The 20,084-nt window shown below is 45.5% G+C and overlaps 1 protein-coding gene and 1 pseudogene across 2 annotated transcripts in view; one reads left to right on the forward strand and one right to left on the reverse strand.

The window, feature by feature from the left end:
• LOC147445886 (uncharacterized) overlaps positions 1 to 20,084 on the reverse strand; it is an 81,852-nt gene that overhangs the window by 41,757 nt on the left and 20,011 nt on the right. The window contains exons 5-6 of one of the 2 annotated variants that reach the window (XM_086525235.1): positions 9,017 to 9,134; positions 1,555 to 1,712 (exon numbers count right to left, since the gene is read on the reverse strand). In XM_086525235.1, the coding sequence (XP_086381361.1) occupies positions 1,675 to 1,712; positions 9,017 to 9,134 (156 nt within the window). In that variant the 3' untranslated portion in view covers positions 1,555 to 1,674. Of the gene's footprint in view, positions 1 to 1,554; positions 1,713 to 9,016; positions 9,135 to 9,518; positions 9,579 to 20,084 lie in introns of those variants that run through there. The other variant, XM_086525236.1, reaches the window with a different exon arrangement.
• On the forward strand, positions 10,465 to 18,998 carry LOC147445888 (putative pre-mRNA-splicing factor ATP-dependent RNA helicase DEAH5 pseudogene; annotated as a pseudogene).

Genomic DNA, 20,084 nt, shown 5'->3' on the forward strand with positions numbered 1-20,084 from the left:
CACAACAACTTTTAAAGGAACAAATTCTTAAATTCTAATATAAGCTAAATACTAGAAATGATTGCTACTACGAACCTACGAAGAAGAAGCTGAATATAAACAAAGAATTACAAAGTTCCAAACTTGACAAAATGTGACCTCAATTTCGCTGCTTGTTACAAGACACAAAAAGCTTTGCCAAATCCTTTTGAAACACCACAAGTCCAATAGAAGTAGACCCTTGAGAATTTACTAGCCATCGCCCACCCAAGAGACTATGTCACATAGGAGCAAAACCCTGTCAAAGCACGGATTTACAGCACACGCCGACCAATGCAGATGAAGACAAGAGCCTCTCCTTTCACAATCAAGCATCACAAACCCATAACTTCAACATCAATTCCAAAATTCATAGATACATGCCCTCCCAATCTGCCTATACACAATTTGCCACTAGGCTGCCATAGCCATAACCCTACAGAGAACTAGTCGTAACCTGATGAGCACAACTCCAATTGGGGCACTTTAAAGCTTGAGAAAAAGCTTGAAAAATGACTGACGAGAAAGCTGAAGATGACCAAAATTGATTCCATACGCCCCCATGAGCAAAATTGACGCGAACAGAGAGCTGTCCCAGTACGACTACATGTAGAGAAGGCTAGTCGGGGCAAAAAACTGCATCCAAGAGCACCAAGGAGACACAACGAGCTAAAACCTGCAAATTTCTGATCTTTGGCTGAACTTTTTTAAGTTTGTACATGAGTTTTAGTTATATACAAGGCTCACTTCAAAAAACTCACTCACGGGCACTTACAGTAGCCCGAGAGCTGTCACTAGACTAGCGACTTGCAGTGCATGTACATGTGCTTGCTAAAGCAAGCTTAAAAACCCACAAAAAGAAAGCCCACACGCCCTTTTGACATCGGGCGTCATGTCCATATGTACAAATTTACAAAAAACGGGGTGTCAAAAATGCACCCAACATAGTTTGCCACACCCCAGTCTGCTAGATCATTCATGATCAGCAGCACAAAAGAGATCCTGTAAACCACATAATAGTCTTCACTTCATCTTCATCATTAGAAACATGATCAGAAAATTCTTCAAAAGAAAGCTCATCCTCAATCACAGTCATCAACCTTGCAATATATTTCTTCAACCTGTAGCCATTCACACGTGCTTTATGTGGGGTACCATCCAAGTCAGCAAGCTGATATGTGCCATTTGGAAACCTGTTTAAGACCAAGAAAGGACCTTGCCACTTGATTTGAAATTTCTTTTGAAAAGTGCTATCAAGCTTACTATTGTAACGAAGCACCATGTCACCCTTCTTGATGTCCTTGTTCTTTACCTTCTCATTTGCCTTTGCTTGATTCTTCTTCAAGACCTGCTCATAATGCTCAAAAGCTAACACCCTATCCAATTGTACACATTGCAAATATAAAAGTCTTTCCTTGAATACATCATTGGGCTCTTCTTAAAGCTTTAGCATCATCTTCAAGGCTGGTATCTCCACCTCAATAGGAAGTAAAGCCTCTTTGCCAAAAACTAGATGGAAGGGAGAAAAACCAGTACCTGATTTGATGGCAGTCCTATAAGCCCATAGAGCACAAGGTAGCTCTAAATCCCAAGTCTTCACATTGTTTCTTGTCATCTTTGTAAGCATCCTTATGAGCTCTCCATTAAACCTTTCATTCATGCCATTGCATTGGGGATAATATGGAGTAGTAAACCTGCGATGCACATGAAGCTTTTCACATAGATAATCCACCAACTCTCCCCTGAAACCTGGACCCTTGTCAGAAAGTAACTCCAATGGCATGTCAAATTTGCAGCAAATATCTTCATATATAAATAAGGAAACATCTTTACTCGTGATGTGCTTAACAGCTTTGGCTTCGGCCCACCTGGATAGATAGTCAACAGCAGTAAGTATGTAACATTTGCCTCTAGCTGTCATAGGTAGAGGACCTATTGCATCAATACCCCACTTCTCAAACACATCATAAGCCACAATGGTGCCTCTAATTTCCGATTTGAGAACCCTATTTGCCATGCTTTGACACTCTTTACAAGACTTGCACCAATGATGAACATCATGTTGAACACTTGGCCACACATAACCCTCCTGCAAGACTTTATGCAGATCATAAATTACAACACCTCCCGAAGATTCACCATGCGCTTTCCTGTAAGATCCATCAAAAAATAATAGATAGGCATTGTCTATGTCAGGAGCTTCTATGTGTTGCTTCTTCACTGCATCCTCCTTAAGAAGAAGAGGGCTTTCCTTATAGGTAAGCAAATCAGCCATTGTAGCCCTTGTACTCTCCTCAACAAGAAAGGAGAATTGGAATTCCTGTAGCTCCACAATCCACTTCATGACCCTCTTTGACAAAGTAGGGCTATTCACCAATTGAGGTAGAAGAGTGTAGCTAGTGAGGAATGTGAATGGTTTAGGGAGAAGGTAGTGCCTAAACCTTCTACATGCATAAATCACGCTTACCATAATGAGCTCCACCTCAGTATAGCCTCTTTCCACCTCTAGCTTCACCCTGCTAGCACAATAGATAGGCTTCATGTAGTGAGAATTGTTACCTCGTTGAAGAAGCATAGCTCCAATAGCATCCTCACCTACTGATGGATTCACATAAAACTCCTTATCCCAATTAGGAGCTTGCATAGCAGAAAGAGAACCAAGAACCTCTTTGATACCTTGAAAAACCTCTTCACGTTCATTTGTCCATTGAAAAGGATCCAACCTTGCTACTTGTTGTAGAGGATAAAGAAGTTGAGAGGACAAAGGAATGAACCTTGCCATATACTTCACCTTTTGAATAAAAGTAGAAAGTTGCTTTGTATCTTTAGGTGATGGGAGGAGCACCAAAGCCTTCACTTTGTCAGGATCCGCTTCAATCCCATTCTCTGAGATCATATGTCCCAAAAACTTCACTCTTGGTTGAGCAAGATGACACTTCTTTGGGTTGAGTTGACCTCCACTTTCATCATATTGCTTCAATGCCATCCCAAGCTTTGCACAATGATCCTTTCTAGAGCTATAAACACAAAATTCATCAATAAGATCCTTCACAAACTTGCCAAGAAAGGGAGAGAACACCTTGTTGACGCGCTTTTGATACCACGCACAGCCATTCATAAGACCAAAAGGAAGCACACAATAACAAAAGTATCCCCATGGCGTGATAAATGTGGTCTTATTTCGATCTTCCAAAGCCAAGGTGAGCTGAAAATATCCAGAGAATCCATCACATACGCTATACCTCTCATGCCCTGCAATAGAATCAAGTATGTCATCTATGAAAGGAAGAGGGTATGGATCCCTCTTCATGGCTGCGTTTAGGGGCTTAAAATCAACACATATCCTCCACTTTCCATCCTTCTTAGGTGTAACAACAACAGGACTCACCCATTCTGCAGTATTCACAGGACATATGAAACCTGCTTCAAGAAGCTTGTCTACCTCTTCCTTTAAAGCATTAAGTTATACCTGTCCCATTCTTCTTAGCTTTTGGTGTACGGGCTGAGCTCCTTCTTTGATTGGAATGTGGATTTCCTCTCCCTTAAAGCCTCTAATTTCCTCATAAGAAGTGATGAATAAATGGGGAAATTGTTGTATCATATGTAGGTACTCACCCTTCTCATGACTAGTCAAGTCGGGAGACAACATACCTTGTATCAGCTCCTGTTTGACATTAGGTTGAACTTTGGGTTACATCAGCTCTTCAATTTGCTCATAAGGACCAGAGATATCCTCATTCTCCATAAGGCCAAGAAATCTTTGTTTCTCATCATGCTCTTCTTCAAGAAACAAGGAGGAAACGCCTAGATCACTATCGCTACTATCTTCCACTTCACTGCCATCATCCCCATTGTCTTCTTCTTCACTTGAGGACTCTTCTTCATCACTTTTCTCATCAAAATCATCATCCCCATTGTCTTCTTCTTCACTTGAGGACTCTTCTTCATCACTTTTCACTTGCCATGTCAAACCTCTTCTTATCACCCCTTCTATTGTAGAGAGTGATGGTACCATGTCCCCAATCCTGTATAGCTTTGATTGCCTGTAACCATGGTCTTCCAAGGATGAGAGGGAAAGCACCAATACCCGCGGACATAACATGGCAATTGACCAGCACTTTAACATCAAATACATCCACCTCCAAGTCCTTTACAACTCCCAAGCACCTCACCCTTGATTGGTTGGCAAGCTTTATGCGAAAACCTGAATTCTTCACCATGTTGAGTCCCAACTTTGATACACAAGCTTGAGTAATAACACATACCTGTGCACCTCCATCAATATAAGCCTCTCCAATGTACTTCCTCTTATGCCATGCATCCATAGTAGGGCATATATCAGGTAGCTCATTCAAAGATAGGACTCTCACTAACCCCCTTGTAGACTCCCTCTTGATGGGGTTGACTACGTGCTTCCATTGCCTCTTTAACTTGGGACACATCTCCATGAGTTGCCCAAAGGTAACATCAGCCTTTCTACCCACCAAATCAACCCTTAAACTATAATTTGGTTGCCCTTCTCCCAAAGGAAAGTCAGATGCATTGTAATGTTTCTTGGGCTTTCTCTTCTTCTTCTCTTTACCTGTACCTGTTTCAACCTGTTTCCCTCTTTTATGGCTGAGACTTGCATCACTCATGTCATGATCTCTTGTAACCCTCTTACCTACAGGCATGACCATAGCTCCCAAATCATCCTCTTTCTTCTCCAAACGGATTATGCTTACCACTTTTGTTTTGCCCTTCTCTTCTGCTGTCAATCCACTTGGTCCTGCTTCCCCTTTAATCTCAATACCATAATCTTGAGCTCGAGAAGGAATTTGTGGAGGAAGAGGAAACATGTCGCCACCCATTCTCTTTGGCTTGTCACATTGAGGGCTTTTATGACCCCATTCACCACAATTGTAGCATTGAAACATATCCCCTCTTCCAGCCATGCCTCTTCCTCTACCACCTGTATAACCCTCATTGCTTCCATAACCACGTCCATATCCATAACTTTGACCTCTTCCACCTCCCATCATATGCATACTAAGATTCTTCATAAAACCTACAACCTCTTGCATCTCCTTGCGAAAGGCATTCACATCATGAGAAGCTTGTTGATCAAAACCTGGCTCCCTGATGAGGACCCTTGGTTGCTCTACCGCTTTCACTTCAAGCTTTTGCTCGACATTGATTCCAAGTTGATGAAGACGCTCTGCTTTCCACTCTTTATTCTTTGCAATTTCAACTGCCTTCTCAAAGGTCCTTGGCTACTTAAGCTCTACCTTCAAGCATAGATTACTCCTCAAGCTTGCAAGAAACCTGTCCTTCTTCAACATGGCTAGAGGAATTTCAACCCCCAAAGATGTACACCACTTTGCCCATAACGCATTGAATGCCTTGACAAAGTCTTCTATGGTTTGGCCTTCATCTTGTACTAAGCCTTGAATAGACTGCCATACCTTTTGTGGGTCTTCCACCTATTGAAAGTGTGTAAGAAAAGCATGCCTTACCATTTCATAAATCATAACTTGAGGAGGTTGGGCTGATTGTAGCTCCTTTTCGTAGCCTTCCAACCATTCCCTAGCATCTCCCTTCAAATAGAAGTAGAAGATTCGTAGCACCAACGATGGGTCTTGCTTGTCAGCAAGAAGGCAAACAAACTCCATTCTCTCAATGAAAGCTTTGGAACTTTCATTTGATTTCCCACTAAACTCCGGAAAATTAAACGCCATGTCTTCAAAACCTGTAAAATGAAGGTAACTTGAAGCGATTCCTAAGTGGCGAGCACCAAAACACTGTTGGGAAACAAGCAAACTAAAACACCTCTATAGTGATGTCACCCAAGAGCGTTGAAAGAGAACTACAAGACACAAAAAGCTTTGCCAAATCCTTTTGAAACACCACAAGTCCAATAGGAGTAGACCCTTGGGAATTTACTAGCCGTCGCCCACCCAAGAGACTATGTCACATAGGAGAAAAACCCTATCAAAGCACGAATTTACAGCACACGCCGACCAATGCAGATGAAGACAAGAGCCTCTCCTTTCACAATCAAGCATCATAAACCCATAACTTCAACATCAATTCCAAAATTCATAGATACATGCCCTCCCAATCTGCCTATACACAATTTGCCACTAGGCTGCCATAGCCATAACCCTGCAGAGAACTAGCGAGAAAGCTGAAGATGACCAAAATTGATTCCGTACGCCCCCATGAGCAAAATTGACGCAAACAGAGAGCTGTCCCAACACGACTACATGTAGAGAAGGCTAGTCGGGGCAAACAACTGCATCCAAGAGCACCAAGGAGACACAACGAGCTAAAACCTGCAAATTTCTGATCTTTGGCTGAACTTTTTTAAGTTTGTACATGAGTTTTAGTTATATACAAGGCTCACTTCAAAAAACTCACTCACGGGCACTTACAGTAGCTCGACAGCTGTCACTAGACTAGCGACTTGCAGTGCATGTACATGTGCTTGCTAAAGCAAGCTAAAAAACCCACAAAAAGAAAGCCCACACGCCCTTTTGACATCGGGCATCATGTCCATATGTACAAATTTACAAAAAACGGGGTGTCAGAAATGCGCTCAACATCGTCAATGTCCAAGAGTAGATGCAGGCTTTTATAGAGGTCATTCATGCTTTGCACGTACTCTATAAAACCAACGAACTGAGTTTCTGTCACCCTCCGGAGGTGATCGGCATACTCAACCATGATAAAGGCTAGCATTTGTCAAGCAAGAGCAAAAATGCGGGAAGCACTAAAGATCTAAATAGCAAACTAGTGTGTTACTAAGTCAAACAATAAGTGGTCTTCTAAGCTCCCCACTTTTATTGAATTTATTACTCATTATCTTGAACAATCTAAAGGAAGAAACATTGAAAATAAAATTACTGCGATGCAAAAATGAACGGACGTCTTTCATGATTATTTTGAACGAGTATCCTTTCTCAAAGAGTAAAGAAATAAGATGGCACAATTGAACAACAAAAGAAAATTTACTAGGACAAAGCCGAGTTGAGAGAAAATGACACAATATTTAGCTCAGAGAGAAATGTTCTAAGATATGTGAGGCATACGGATGATATATTGGCATATTCCAGTTCAATGCGTTTATCATAGATATCTACTCCCAATCCCGAAGGAGTTTAAAAATTTTAAGATCTAAAACGGCACAACAATCACTTTATGGTACAATTAATTTCACAAAACTCCCTTAGGGTAAATTCTTCCACATACAGAACTCGAATACAATACATAAAATCTTGAGAAGGAATGTCAGGAACAAAAGATCATCTACAAAGCGCCTTACAATTTATCACTTGTGCAAAAATATTAGGCAAGTGTTAGCAAGGACAAGACGCTCCCTAAAATCAAACTCATAAGTAAAAAGATAGAAATTAGCAAGAAATAGAGCAACAATTGGTGCCCATAGGGATACGAATCATTTGCTTGAAAAGAGAGTCACCGAAGGTTATATATGAATTATCCAAAAGTTAATCCAATCAAGATATGATGTCAATGTCATCTACAAACCTGGCGAATCTCTTTCTTCCTTTGTCTATGTCTACATTCTTACTTTTTAACCATAAAAAGTCAAAGTTCAAGGCTTACTTTTCTACTAGCAATGCCTTATACCTATCCTTCTCAAACTCGTATGCAAAAACTTTTGAAATAAGCGACTTGACTCTAAATTTAAGGTCCTCTAAATTCAGTTGATGCCCAAATTCACCATGCTAGCCTTGGGTCTCCATCCTCCTAGACCAACTCTCTTCACAATCACCTTGCTAACCAAACGATACCCATTGGGCATTGTTGACAAGGTGCCTCTGTAAGTATAGGATTTGACCTTTAGCCTAGATTTTGTGGTGGTATGTCTTCCACAAGTGGAGGGAGGGTTCCCCCTGCTTATTGGCAGACCTTGGCTTAGGCATACTAAAACATTGCATGACTCGGGAAGAGATGCCATGTGGATCCACGCTCCTGGCTCACTGATGAGACTGATTAAGCTTGAGGGTGGAATGGACCCTCCCCCCAATTTGGACCAGCCTCCACCACGTGCATCTGAAGAAGACCTTTTGCAGTGGTCGGCTGTTGCCATAGAGTGTATGCCCTGTTGTGTAGTTTCTATTCAGTCTCTATTCAGTCTAAACTTGTGGATACTCCCCGCGGTAGCTGGCACAAGTTTGCCACCAGGCCTTGAACATGTTGCCGTTGACCCGGACACAATACCGTGCCTATGATTGTGGACGCTCTAGAGTTGGGGCGAGCCCATGAAGGATCACAAAAGAAGAAAAAAGTCATCTCTACATCAATTAGTCTGAAATGACACCTCTCCCATAGCCAAACCTTCATCAAAAGACCCTTTGGGTCAAAAGACTTACCCTTCAATGAAATCCCCCCCGGCTGACTGCAAAAGCATATGCCAATTTCCCCATTGATCAAACACCAGCTCATGATGTTTCTATACTCCAAGAGGCTGCTTCTTCAACAACAAACACATCTTCGCCAGCCATGCCTCCACACCCAGTCAAGGAGGTCAATCTAGGCGGCACACACAACCCTAGGCTTTTTCTCCTGGCAACTTGGTTGTGGGACCACCCATGGCTGCTAGACCAAGTAGTCTCTTCTATGCAATACTTCAAAGATAATTTTGCGTGGGCTACTGCTCGTCTTGTCTCCTGCCAAAGTGCTCGTCCCTTGGTCAAGTCACCAAGTCCACCAGCCAATGAGTCAACCTATTGGTCGAGATCCACCAGGTCTATAAGCCATCTAATCCACCTCAATAGACCTAATACTAGCACTGTAGGCGGGCTACAAAGTTTCCTTTTATTCACTCATGGGTTTCTTTATCTATGAATACTAGGCTGGTAGATACCATTCTGCAGTAACCGCTTCTCTCTTACCTCTTATTAGGGCATCTAGCGTTAGGAGAAATATCTTAGTGTATATACAAACAATTAATCAATTTCAACTTTTACATGAAGCTTGAAATAGAAATGTATACCAATTATGTTGTTATTCAATGCAGATATATGACTTGACATGCATGCCGCACAATGGCCCACTATGGTTGAAATGTTCCTTTTTTGCCCTTGATTGTTGAGGGTCAATATATGTAGAACCTACACATTAAACAGCACAACTCAGAAAATGGAGTCGGGATGTTACCTCTTTAAAAAGCTTAGTGAATCAAAATGAGATTCATGGACATTGGAATTAGCATCGCGCTTAATGGAGATGAAAAAGAACCACATCTCAATGAATATGGTGAGTGCAAAAAAAGCACAGCTTATCTTTTTGTTGTATACAATATAGAAGATAACCCATATATTCGACCATTTAATTGAGGCCTGAGTTTACACAAAATAGAGATCATTCAAGGGTGCTGCGACTATAGTACATATGCTGTAACACCCAGCACCACAAGTTATAGATCGCTGGAAACAGCCTTAAATATTGAGCTTTGTAGAATTTCACCTTTGCTAAGGAAAGTGTAATGCCAAATACTACTGCAACAAACTTCAACACACATGGGACTTGAGCTGGAAACTGTTGGATACATATACCTAGATCAATCCAAGAAAATCCCAGTTTCACATATGAAGGGAAGTGCAAGTTATAGATTCATGACAGTCACCCACAAAACAATATAACCATCAGCCCTATCAAGCACCTCTGGAACAAACCATGACCATGTGGGATATATTAGATGCCCCATTGAGCTGGAAACTATTGGGAAATCTAGAAAGTTTGAACCATGGCAGAATGCATTCAGGCTGCTGTGTGACCACATGTAACATTACAGCCACTAGATCATGCGCACTTTGCTCCGGTGAAGTGAGGATGTACAGGTGACCTGTGTTTGCTTCTGAATTTGTTGCACATCTTTGTGGGTGAAACACTCTATTTCAAGGAAGACTTGAGTTTAAGCAGTGCCATTCCGTTCTGTTTTAATCACAAGTGGGAAGTCAAAAGACTTTGATGTCTATATAAAGAGGTAGTCAAAGCGTGCATGCAATGTGCATGTGATTTTACATTTGTATTCTTCTTTTTCTTTACCTTTCCTTCAGTGTTTTGTTGTCTTTAGAGTTTCCTTGCACTATATGTATTGAATTTAACTTTTGAAGCCAATAGGCATTAATTTTTTAAAACTAAGTTGCTTTATGGAAAAAACTTTTTTTCCTTTTGTTGAAACCACTAGTCCTGAATTAACGTGTACAACTCTTAAGGGAAGACAAGATACTTGCGGAGACTATCATCTCAAAGGCCCAGTCAAAAGCATCTACAAGTGCATCCGCACCAAAAAAAAATCTAGTTACTTGGTTGGCCTTGGAGCTTTTTTTGAAATGAGGCTAGAGGATGAAGCTGCTTGGCTTAATCGCAACCATCGTTCGAAAGCTTATCCAACAACACTGAAACGAAGGCGTTAAAGCTTTGGACAACTCTGAAAACATGGGCTCATCAGATGACGTTCATAATCACTGCAGGTCCCATGCTCCATGCTTTTTTTCTGGCTTGCATTGACTATCAAGTGAATCAAAAGCTTTTAAAATCTGGTCTTGCACTCGACACGATGGCAAAAGTCACAAAAGTGACGATGATGGAGATCGATCGCAGTAGAGATGATCGACAAGAAGATTGAGATCCCAGAAGACATGATCAACATGAGAGAAGGTATAAAAGATGAAGAGCTCATGACAAATATAGAAGGGATGGTAGACACAAGGATGGTGATCAAAGGACTCACAAAGAGCATGATGATCTCAGGGATAGATACAATGGATATGCTGGCATTGACGATGATGATAAGCGCAGAGACCGCAGCCGAAATGATAGAAACCCTAGCTCTTCAAAAGGGCATCAACCACAGGGATTTGAGTTGTTCCATGATTACCGCGATAGGGTTTTACATGTCATGGATCATGGTTGCTTTGTGCAGCTTGTGGGCTATGTGACCAAAAGGAAGGGATTGTGCATGTGTTGCACATTGCAACACACATGATAGCTAATGCAAAAGACGTTGTGAAGAGAGATCAAGAGGTATAGGTTAAGGTTGTTTTCATGACTGGGAAAAAAAATAAGCCTGTCCATCAGGGATGTAGATCAAAAGACAGGGCAAGTCTTCTACCAATGAAAAATAGCTCTTGCGATGAGGAATCTAATCCGTGAATCGGCCTTCAACAGGGTGCGGTGGAAAAGGGGTTTCTCGAATTATCATCACAAAGGAGGATAAAAATGGCTCTTCTAGGCGGCCACTAACAAGAACAAATTCACATGAGAGATGGGAAGCTAAGCGCTAATAGCATCAGGGGTCTTGGATGTGAGGGATTACCCCAATTATGATGCTGATGGATCTGGACTCTTGTATCAAGACAAAGGTGGAGAGAGCTGCAAGAGCAGCAGCAAAGGAACATGCTTGATTCTATCCCAAAGGATCTGAATCATCCTTGAGAACATCCCATGCTAGAAACAGGAGAGCGGCATCTTGCTCAGGAACTTCTTGGTGTAGGACTCTTTGAGTGACATGCCAGAGTGGAGAAGGATGCATTTGGTAAGGCACCCACATTTGGCCAGCAGCCAAAGCTATCAATACTGAAGCAAAGACGAAGTCTTCCTCTTTACAAGCTGAAAAATGAGCTGGTTAAAACAGTCCATGAGAACCAAGTTTTAGGTGTGATTGGAGAAACTGGTTCAGGGAAAACAACTTAGGTTACCCAATATCTAGTAAAAGCAGGGTACACAACACAAGGAAAGATTGGATGCACACAACCTCGAAGAGCGGCCGCAATGTCTGTAGCCAAGAGGGTTGCTGAAAATTTTGGTTGCACGCTCGGCGAAGAGGTTGGTTACACGATTAGGTTTGAGGATTGCACAGGGCCTGAGACAGTAATCAAGTATATGACAGATGGAATGCTTCTGACAGAAGTTCTTGTGGATGGCCAGCTCTCAGCGTATTATGTTATCATACTTGATGAAGCACATGAAAGAACAATACGCACTAAGTTACCTCTAATGCATGTATATGCAAGGTCGCTGGCTGCTGCTCGCTGCCCACCCTGTGCACCCTTATCGCCATTGCTGCAAACCACCCCCACCCCACCCCACCCCCGCGCTGCACACGGACAGGGCGTGCTGCTTTCAGCCTGGCGCTTGTCTGCTGACCCTCCCCCCGCGCTGCCCCTCCTGCTAGCCATTGCAGCCCGCCAGCACCCACCCCAACCCCCACCCCCCTCCTTCTTTGCCCCCCAACACGCCTCCCCATCCCGTGCCCCTTGTTTGCTCAAGGCAGGGTTGCCGTCCTTCGACCACGCCTTGGCAAACTCTCTCGCTTATGCTCTTCCTTAATTCGTTGTTGTTGCAGCAGACAGAGATGGAGGATTCTGCTCCACCACAGAGGGACTCATCGCAAACCCCCTCGCCCGACCTCACAGAACCCACCATCTCACTTGCTCTCTCGCCGACAGAGCAAGCAAGCTTAGAGGCAGAGGTGGCACGCCTTCACGCCACCTCTGTTATCTGCAAGATTATCGGCACCACACCTATCAGAGGGGAGGGGAGGTGCAAGATCTCCTCTAGGCCCGCCTAATAGCAGAGGTGGGCAAGATCATCGACATTCAGCTTCTTGGGCACGGCTACTATCAGATAGAGTTTGAGTCTTCCGAGATGGCGTCCAAAGGTCATTGGGATGAGCCCCCTGGCCATCCGAGCAGCTACAGCTCACTTTCGGTAGTGACACCATGGATTTGATCCAGCTACTGATGTTCTCGTTGAGGAGGCAAGCCTCCCCATCTCAGTCTACTTCGCAGGCCTGAGGAGAGACTACCTCCCGCTCCTTTTGAGGATTAATTCAGAGATTGGGACTGTCCTAGAGAAACCTCACACGGCAGCTTCTGTAGCTGCCATTCAGCTGGCATTCCTACAGTACGTGTTCTGGTTCGACCCTCCCGAAGGTCATTCTACTACCTCAGGTGAGTGGCGATTGGCATCGCCAGACTGTGGAGTACTCGGGCCTCCTGAACCAGTACTTTATTTGTCAACAAGTGGGCCATCTAGCAAAGGCCTGTCCACGGAGGAGGCCCAGACCTTCGGCACAAACCCAAGCCCAGCCTCCTAAGGCTGGCCAAACACAGCAGATAGAGACTTAAGGAGCTCACGCAGGATCCTCTTAAATATGGGGGCCCGGGCAGAGGAGGGATGGCAGCAGGTCCATGGTCGTCGCCATCAGGAACCACCACGCCTGGTCGTCCTACACCAAGCCAACAGCAGTGGGTTCCCACAGGGAATCCTTTTGACCCCTTACAGCAGGACGAGGCCACAGTTCCACCCTCCACCTCAGCTTCACCACCGACAGACCCTCCTCCCTCCGTGCCACCCACCCCCCAACCCCCCCAATCTCCTCCACCTCCCCCATCCCCCCCGTTACTGCCCCCTCCCCTCCCATTCCACCCACTAGCCCCCCCGCCTCCTCATCCTCTCCTGCTCTTGCCCCACAGCCGGCTCAGGGGGCAGGACCTTCAGCGTCTGCTAGGAGGTCTCTTGGCAACGCTTTTGCCACGAGCCGCCTCGCGACGGAGGAGCATACTTTCTTGCGGACCCCCATTCTCGTGCATACGTCACCCACTGCCGCAGTCCCTCGAGGATTGACGAGATTCGACTTCTGCCGTCAGTGGGACTTCTTCGCCTACGACTTCACACGATTCCTTGGAGACCCTTCACCCGACTTTGAGGCGGCTTGCTTCGGAATCCATGTATTGTTTCTTACAACTAGAGGGATAGAGGCCCTGGACACAGCAGTTGGTTTCTCTTTCTCTCTGTGTGGTAGGGACGATCTGAGTGGACTCTGGACTCCGTGAGGGATTGGCTTGAGGCTCATACTCTCGAGTTCTCTCATCACACGGGAGACTTGGAGGTTACAGATTTGGTACAGACTCTGTGGCCGTTGGCCAAGTTCTCGCTGACACCTCCAAACACAGTAGGATAAAGACACATTGTGGTACACTTTTTTTCTGGCACGCAAAGTCCACCATGCTATGTATATATACATGAGGACTCTTGGACAGAAGAGGTAGCCCGACGGATGGCACGCTCTTATTGTCTTGGGTTGGACGGTCTTCACAATCACGCCTATCTCGGGGTCGCTCGGATGCGGATTACTCCCCATCCAAGCCGGCCTCGAAGATAGCGAGGTTGGCTACTGTTGCAGCATCGGTTTTCTCTCACTGAGTCCATGAGGATTGTCTCATGGAATGTGCAAGGATTAGGAGGGCCCAAGTTTCAGCACCAGAGGGGTCGGTTGCATCAGGAGCTTCAGCAATGCATTGTGGGTGGTGAGATTGATACTCTTATGCTTCAAGAGCATCATCTTTGTGAGAACCACATTAGACACTGTGGTCAGATTTTGAGTGGTCGCTATGAGAAATTTTGGTCAGCTGCATTTGGACCTGGTGGTATCCAGGGAGGGGTATGTATGACTATTGTGGACTCATGGCAACACGCCATTGTGGGCCGAGGTATTATTGTCCAAGCAGGGCTCAGTGGATTACTATGCAGGTTTAGGGTTGCCTCATGGGCTTTCTGAACATATATGCGCCCAATGTGGCAAAGTGCACGAGCAGAGTTTTGGTCTCATATTGTAGAGTCTTTGCCGCATGCAGAGCACTTGTGTGTTGGGGGAGACTCCGACATGTTGGAGGACCCCTCTGACACGATTGGAGGTAGCCATGCTACTGTGCACGAGCTGAGTCGGCAGCTTGGGAGCGTCTATGTATGACCTTGAGGGTTTCCGATGTTTGGCAGCATGCAGGCTTTGTGAGGCACCCAGACAGCTTGTCTTTCTCTCGCTCCGACCACAGAGTAGGAGGAGTGAATCTATCTCGGATAGATCACTTCTACGCAAGTGACCACATCTGTGCCATGGGTGGATCTGTTTACATTCTGGCAAGGACAACTTTTTCCGACCATGAGCTAGTAATTCTCACTGTGACGGATAGACAAAGGAGGGGGGATACCATGTTGCGCATCCTTGAGAGGATCTTGCTGGATCTAGAGCTTAGAGAGGGAGTGGTGGCACTTTGGACAGAGAGCTTGGAGATGCAGGACACCCCTGCTGGTAGAGTGGCCTCTGGACTGGCTGAGCTTAGTTGCTTCTTCCTATAGGAGTCTGCAGCTCGCTTTGTTGCAGCAACGGAGGAGGAGAAGCATCTCTGACAGGGCATTGTTTCCTTTCAAAGGATGCAGGAGCATCATCTAGACAGTCCTTGGTTGGAGGAGCAGATACAACAGGCTCAACAGGAGCTGGCTAGCATTGAGGAGCGGCGCCATGAGTTTGCCTTCCATCGGCAGGCATCTAAGTGGACCAAGGTGGGTGACAGAGTTACTGGGGAGTTCTTTGAGACGGTGGGGCCTTGCCATGCGCACACCAGTGTCAACCAATTGAGGAGACCCGACAGGTCAATTGCTTTAGAGCCTGAGAATATGTGTACAGTTGCTATTAACTTTTACCGTGATTTGTTGTTAGCCAAGCCTCAATCAGAGCGTTAGGATGCACGCAGAGAGCAGGTTTGGGCACAGATGCTTTGCTTTGTTACTGAGGAGATCCGTCAAAGACTAGAGCTTCCCCTCAAGCTAGAGGAGCTCCATAAGACCCTCAGAGCACTCCCCCAAGGTAGTTGTCCAGGGGAGGATGGTTTGACTCCCAGCTTTTTCTTGGAGTACTGAGACTTGCTTGATTCAGATCTTTGTAGCGCATTTCAGTACATCTTGCATACTGGAGAGATGCCTGACAGCATGAGTGAGGGCTTGATTTAACTTATTCCCGAGGAGGGAGGCTCCTTGGATGAGATTCGACAATGGCGACCCATCACCATCCTCAACTCACCCTACAAAATTTTAGCGAAGGCTCTGAGCTTGAGGATTCAGCCACTACTAGAGAGCATTATACATGGGACCCAGACAGGTTTTGTCAAGGAGCATAGTATCCTTGACAACATCTTCACTTATTGGGAGGCGTCCCTCGCACGTCTCAAAGGATACAATCCGGTGATACTCCTTTATTTTGATAAGGCCTACGACAGAGTTGACCGGGACTTCTTGGAGGGCACTCTACGCAGGATGGGTTTCTCAAATGCTTGGATCAGCTCTCTGCAGACGTGCGCACGGCCAAGTGCTCTTGGCACGGGGAAGAGGGGAACGCTTCATGCTCACGCATTCAGTCAGACAGGGTTCCCCTCTAGTCCCCTTGCTCTTTCTGTTCTATGTTGAGGCGATGAACACATTTTTGACTTCACACTAGGTGCGCCAACGTGGTCTAGAGCTCCCTATTAGAGGAGACGAGCTACTTGACGCTAAGTTTGCCGATGACTCATCCTTGTACTTGGAGGGCCAGGAGGCCAATCTGCACAGGTGTGCGCGGGCTCTTGAGGTGTTTTATTGTGCATTAGGAGCATTGATCAATTGGAGGAAGACAATAGCTTTCTAGGTTGGCAATGCTCCTACATCTGATTGGTCGCTAGGTCAGGGTTTCAAATGGATTTCCCCCAAGGACTCGAGTTCGTTATCTCGGTTATCTGGTTGGCCTGGACTTGTCCCCTGAGCAACAGACTGCTCCCCTCCTCCTCTCCATTAGCCAGCTAGAGAGGCTGATCAAGAAATTTCTTTGGTCGGGGCGTGACCCCCAGTTAGCTCGGGCCAAAGTAGCCTGGCAGGTCATCACCTTACCATGTTCTCAAGGGGGGCTTGGGATCATAGACCCAGCACAGCTGAGCAGAACCCTTCTTGGGAAGTTTGTGGTAAGAGGACTGCTTCCAGGGAAGGAGCCCTGGAAGGACTTGTTGCTACACCGGCTTCGAGCTCGAGTCCTCATGCAGGAGGCCCTTGGAGCACAGTTGGTTTGAGCAGAGGGTTGGAGGATCGGTTTGCTGCGAGCCTGCTTATGTCTTGGGAGCAGCTGAGGAGAGGCCTGGAGAAGCATCAACCCACTTGCACAAACAAGTGCTTGAGACAGCCCCTTGTTTGGAACCCCATGGTTAGCACTCAGAGAGGCCACCTTGTTGGTAGTAGGCCTCATGTTTCTTGGGGTCCCACAGCAAAGGGTCCAGCCCGCACTCTCGGCGACTAGCTTCAGTTTTCAAGTTTGTCTGAGGAGGCACAGAGCATCCAGCTAGGAGGCATGACGGGGGTGCAGAGCATGTGTCAGGATATTACAGAGGCTTTACCAGTTGATTGGCTCACCCCTCTAGAGACAGCAGCTCCCAAATGGATGGGGACCTTCACATGACTGGAGGTCCTCATTGCAGTTCATGCTTGCTCGGAGTCCGTACCCCCCATGTTCTTTGAGATTCGGGGAGAGGGTCACCTACACAGAGTCTCAGTAGAGGCTCCACACAGTGCAAAGTGTTGTTTTCAGAGGATACGAGTAGTGGGCATATGTGGGAGGACTTGTGTCATAGATCCTGACCCAGTAGATCTTGAGATAAGCCACTCGCGGCTTTGGGCTTGGGAGAGCGGTCCTCTGGCAAGAGTACGATGGGACCTCTGGCACGAGTGGTTTTGGAGAGACTCCTTCTCTTCAGCCGATCACCCTGGGATCCCCTTCTTTCAGTATCCTATTCGACTAGGGCGCCACATACTAGCAGCACCGAGAGAGACTCGTCGTGCTGTAGCACTTCATTGGCAGGAGGAGGGTCTCATAGCTGAGTTCTTGTCAGGTTTTTGGGAGCGGTTGCGGGACTTTAGACAGCCGAGGAGAGTCACTTTGTTCCAGTGGCTAGTTGCACACAGAGCTACAACAGTCGGGAGCTGGCTAGTACACTGTGGCTTTTCGACAGCCTGTGCAGCTTGTGACCATCCTTTAGAGAGTCAGAGTCACTGTCTCTGGGACTGCCCCATGGCACAGCAGGTTTGGCTTCGGGTTCTTCGGTTGATGCCAGCTCTTTCCATAGTGCGACATTACACTTGGTGTGTTGCAACTGGTGCACCCTCACGAGCCCTGCCCTCCATTTTGGGCTAGCCTCCACCAGTAGGATGATAGTGATCCAAGGGGGTCGACCTACACTTCAGCTTGCCACAGAGCTTACCCCCAAGAGTGGTGCAGTTAGAGAGAAGTGTGTTGGGAGCTCGTTTGTGGCCTGACACTCTGGTTCATTTGACGGGCTCGTTGCTTCCGCATCTTTGAGGCTTGCCCTATCCCACCGGCAGAGACTGTTCGTGACTTACGGTTACTGCTGATTCATACTCTCAGGGGTCAGTTTGAGAGGCTTCAGGGCAACTCCAACTGCATGCGGGAGCGCAAAGAGGCTTTCCTGCGACTCTGGCGCCCAGGGCCCTTCTTCACCTCAGTCCAGGGTGCACCCAGATGGCACTACCGTCCACCTCTGTGGCTCTTTCCTCCTCCCATGTTGTGATTAAGCCTTCATTGTACTTATTTTGTTTACTTACTGGGAAAGTCTCCCCATGCTTTTGATGTAGCCCTCTCTAGTAGAGGTGGTTTGTAGCCCTATGGGCAGTTTTATTAGCTGATGGAAGGATCTTTTTCACCGGAAAAAAAAAAGAACAATACGCACTGATGTCCTCTTTGGGCTGCTGAAGGACCTGGTAACGCGGCGAAAAGATTTGCGTCTTATGGTCACCTCAGCTACACTTGATGCTGAGATGTTTTCTGGGTACTTTTTGACTGTAATAATTTCACTATTCTAGGAAGAACGTTTCGTGTCAAGATTTTCTATGCAAAGCAGCTACAGAATGACTATGTACATACTACCCTTATAACTGTTATGCAGATACATTTAACAGAGCCAGAGGTGTATTTCTTAAAAATCAGGCAGGAAGAAATTGATCACACATTGTCAGATCTTGTATGAGAGAATGAAGGGTGTTGGATCCCAAATGTTCTAGAGCTGACTATACTCAGTTTATAGTGCCCTTCTAGTGAAATGCAAACAAACATTTTTGACCCAGCACCACCAGGGGTTGCAATGTCACAAAAGTGATGACATAGCAAACCTGCACAGAAGAGAAGGGAGAGAGAGATCGCTAAGTGCTGACGTGGCTGACCATACGTCCCTGCTGACTTGGCTTCCATAAATCACACTGCAAAAACCGTGTATGTTGACGTGGCAATTAACATAAAAATAAACGCTTTTAATAGAGGTTGCTTTTTCCCAGTGCTAGCTTTTTGTATCTAATGCTTTTGGGCATGGGGCCTTTATAAGTGTGCCCAAGGGTCACTCTTGGCAGATTAGCTTGGAACTTGGCGACAATCCCAGAGTGACTCCCCGTCAATTGTACTCTTTGAACTATCAATACAAAAAGAAGTACCGAAAGGGGCGCTAGACTTTGCGGCAGTGCATCTAGGAGTGGAACTCCACCACTTTGTGTCGTGGCTACTTTGAGTTTTCAAAATCCAATGGTATTAGAGATTCAGTCGATTCTTCTTCTACTAAACAATTACGTTGCACCCGACACTCTTACAATTGTTTTGTTTTCTGAGTATGTATGAAAGATGAAAATATCATCACTATTTTTTCTTCTTGCTGTGAATCCGAACTGACGAGATTTAGTGCATTAAGATATCCGTGAGATATCACAACATGCATAGAAGAGAAGAGAGAGATATAGGTTAACCATAGGACATATGCAATGAAAAATGAAAATGTTTACTTCACTTTTTATGCTCTTTGATACATACGAGCGAATGCTTTAATGTACATAGTATCATATGTGTGAAAGCGATGAGGCAGTCCGCAGGTAAGTGACAAGAGAAATTGCCTTTAAACACCTCTCCACGCTCCCGTGTTGCTTATAAAGCTTGGGATCCAGTAAACACAACAAGCAAACCCCAAACAACAACGTGCCCAAACACCACACACACAATTTTGAAAATATGAGAGAATGAGAGAGAGAGAGAGAGAGAGAGAGAGAGAGAGAGAGAGAGGACTACCACTTTGCAAATTGAAGATCTTATGACCCAAAGCAATGAGTGCATCTTCCACTTCACAATGAGAGAGAGAGAGAGAGAGAGAGAGAGAGAGAGAGAGAGAGAAGAAGAAGAGAATTTTAACGTCGTAGGAACTATC

This window comes from Adiantum capillus-veneris, chromosome 12, assembly GCF_014529385.1.
Source record: "Adiantum capillus-veneris isolate H3 chromosome 12, ASM1452938v2, whole genome shotgun sequence".
In the NCBI taxonomy this organism is placed as follows: domain Eukaryota; kingdom Viridiplantae; phylum Streptophyta; class Polypodiopsida; order Polypodiales; family Pteridaceae; genus Adiantum; species Adiantum capillus-veneris.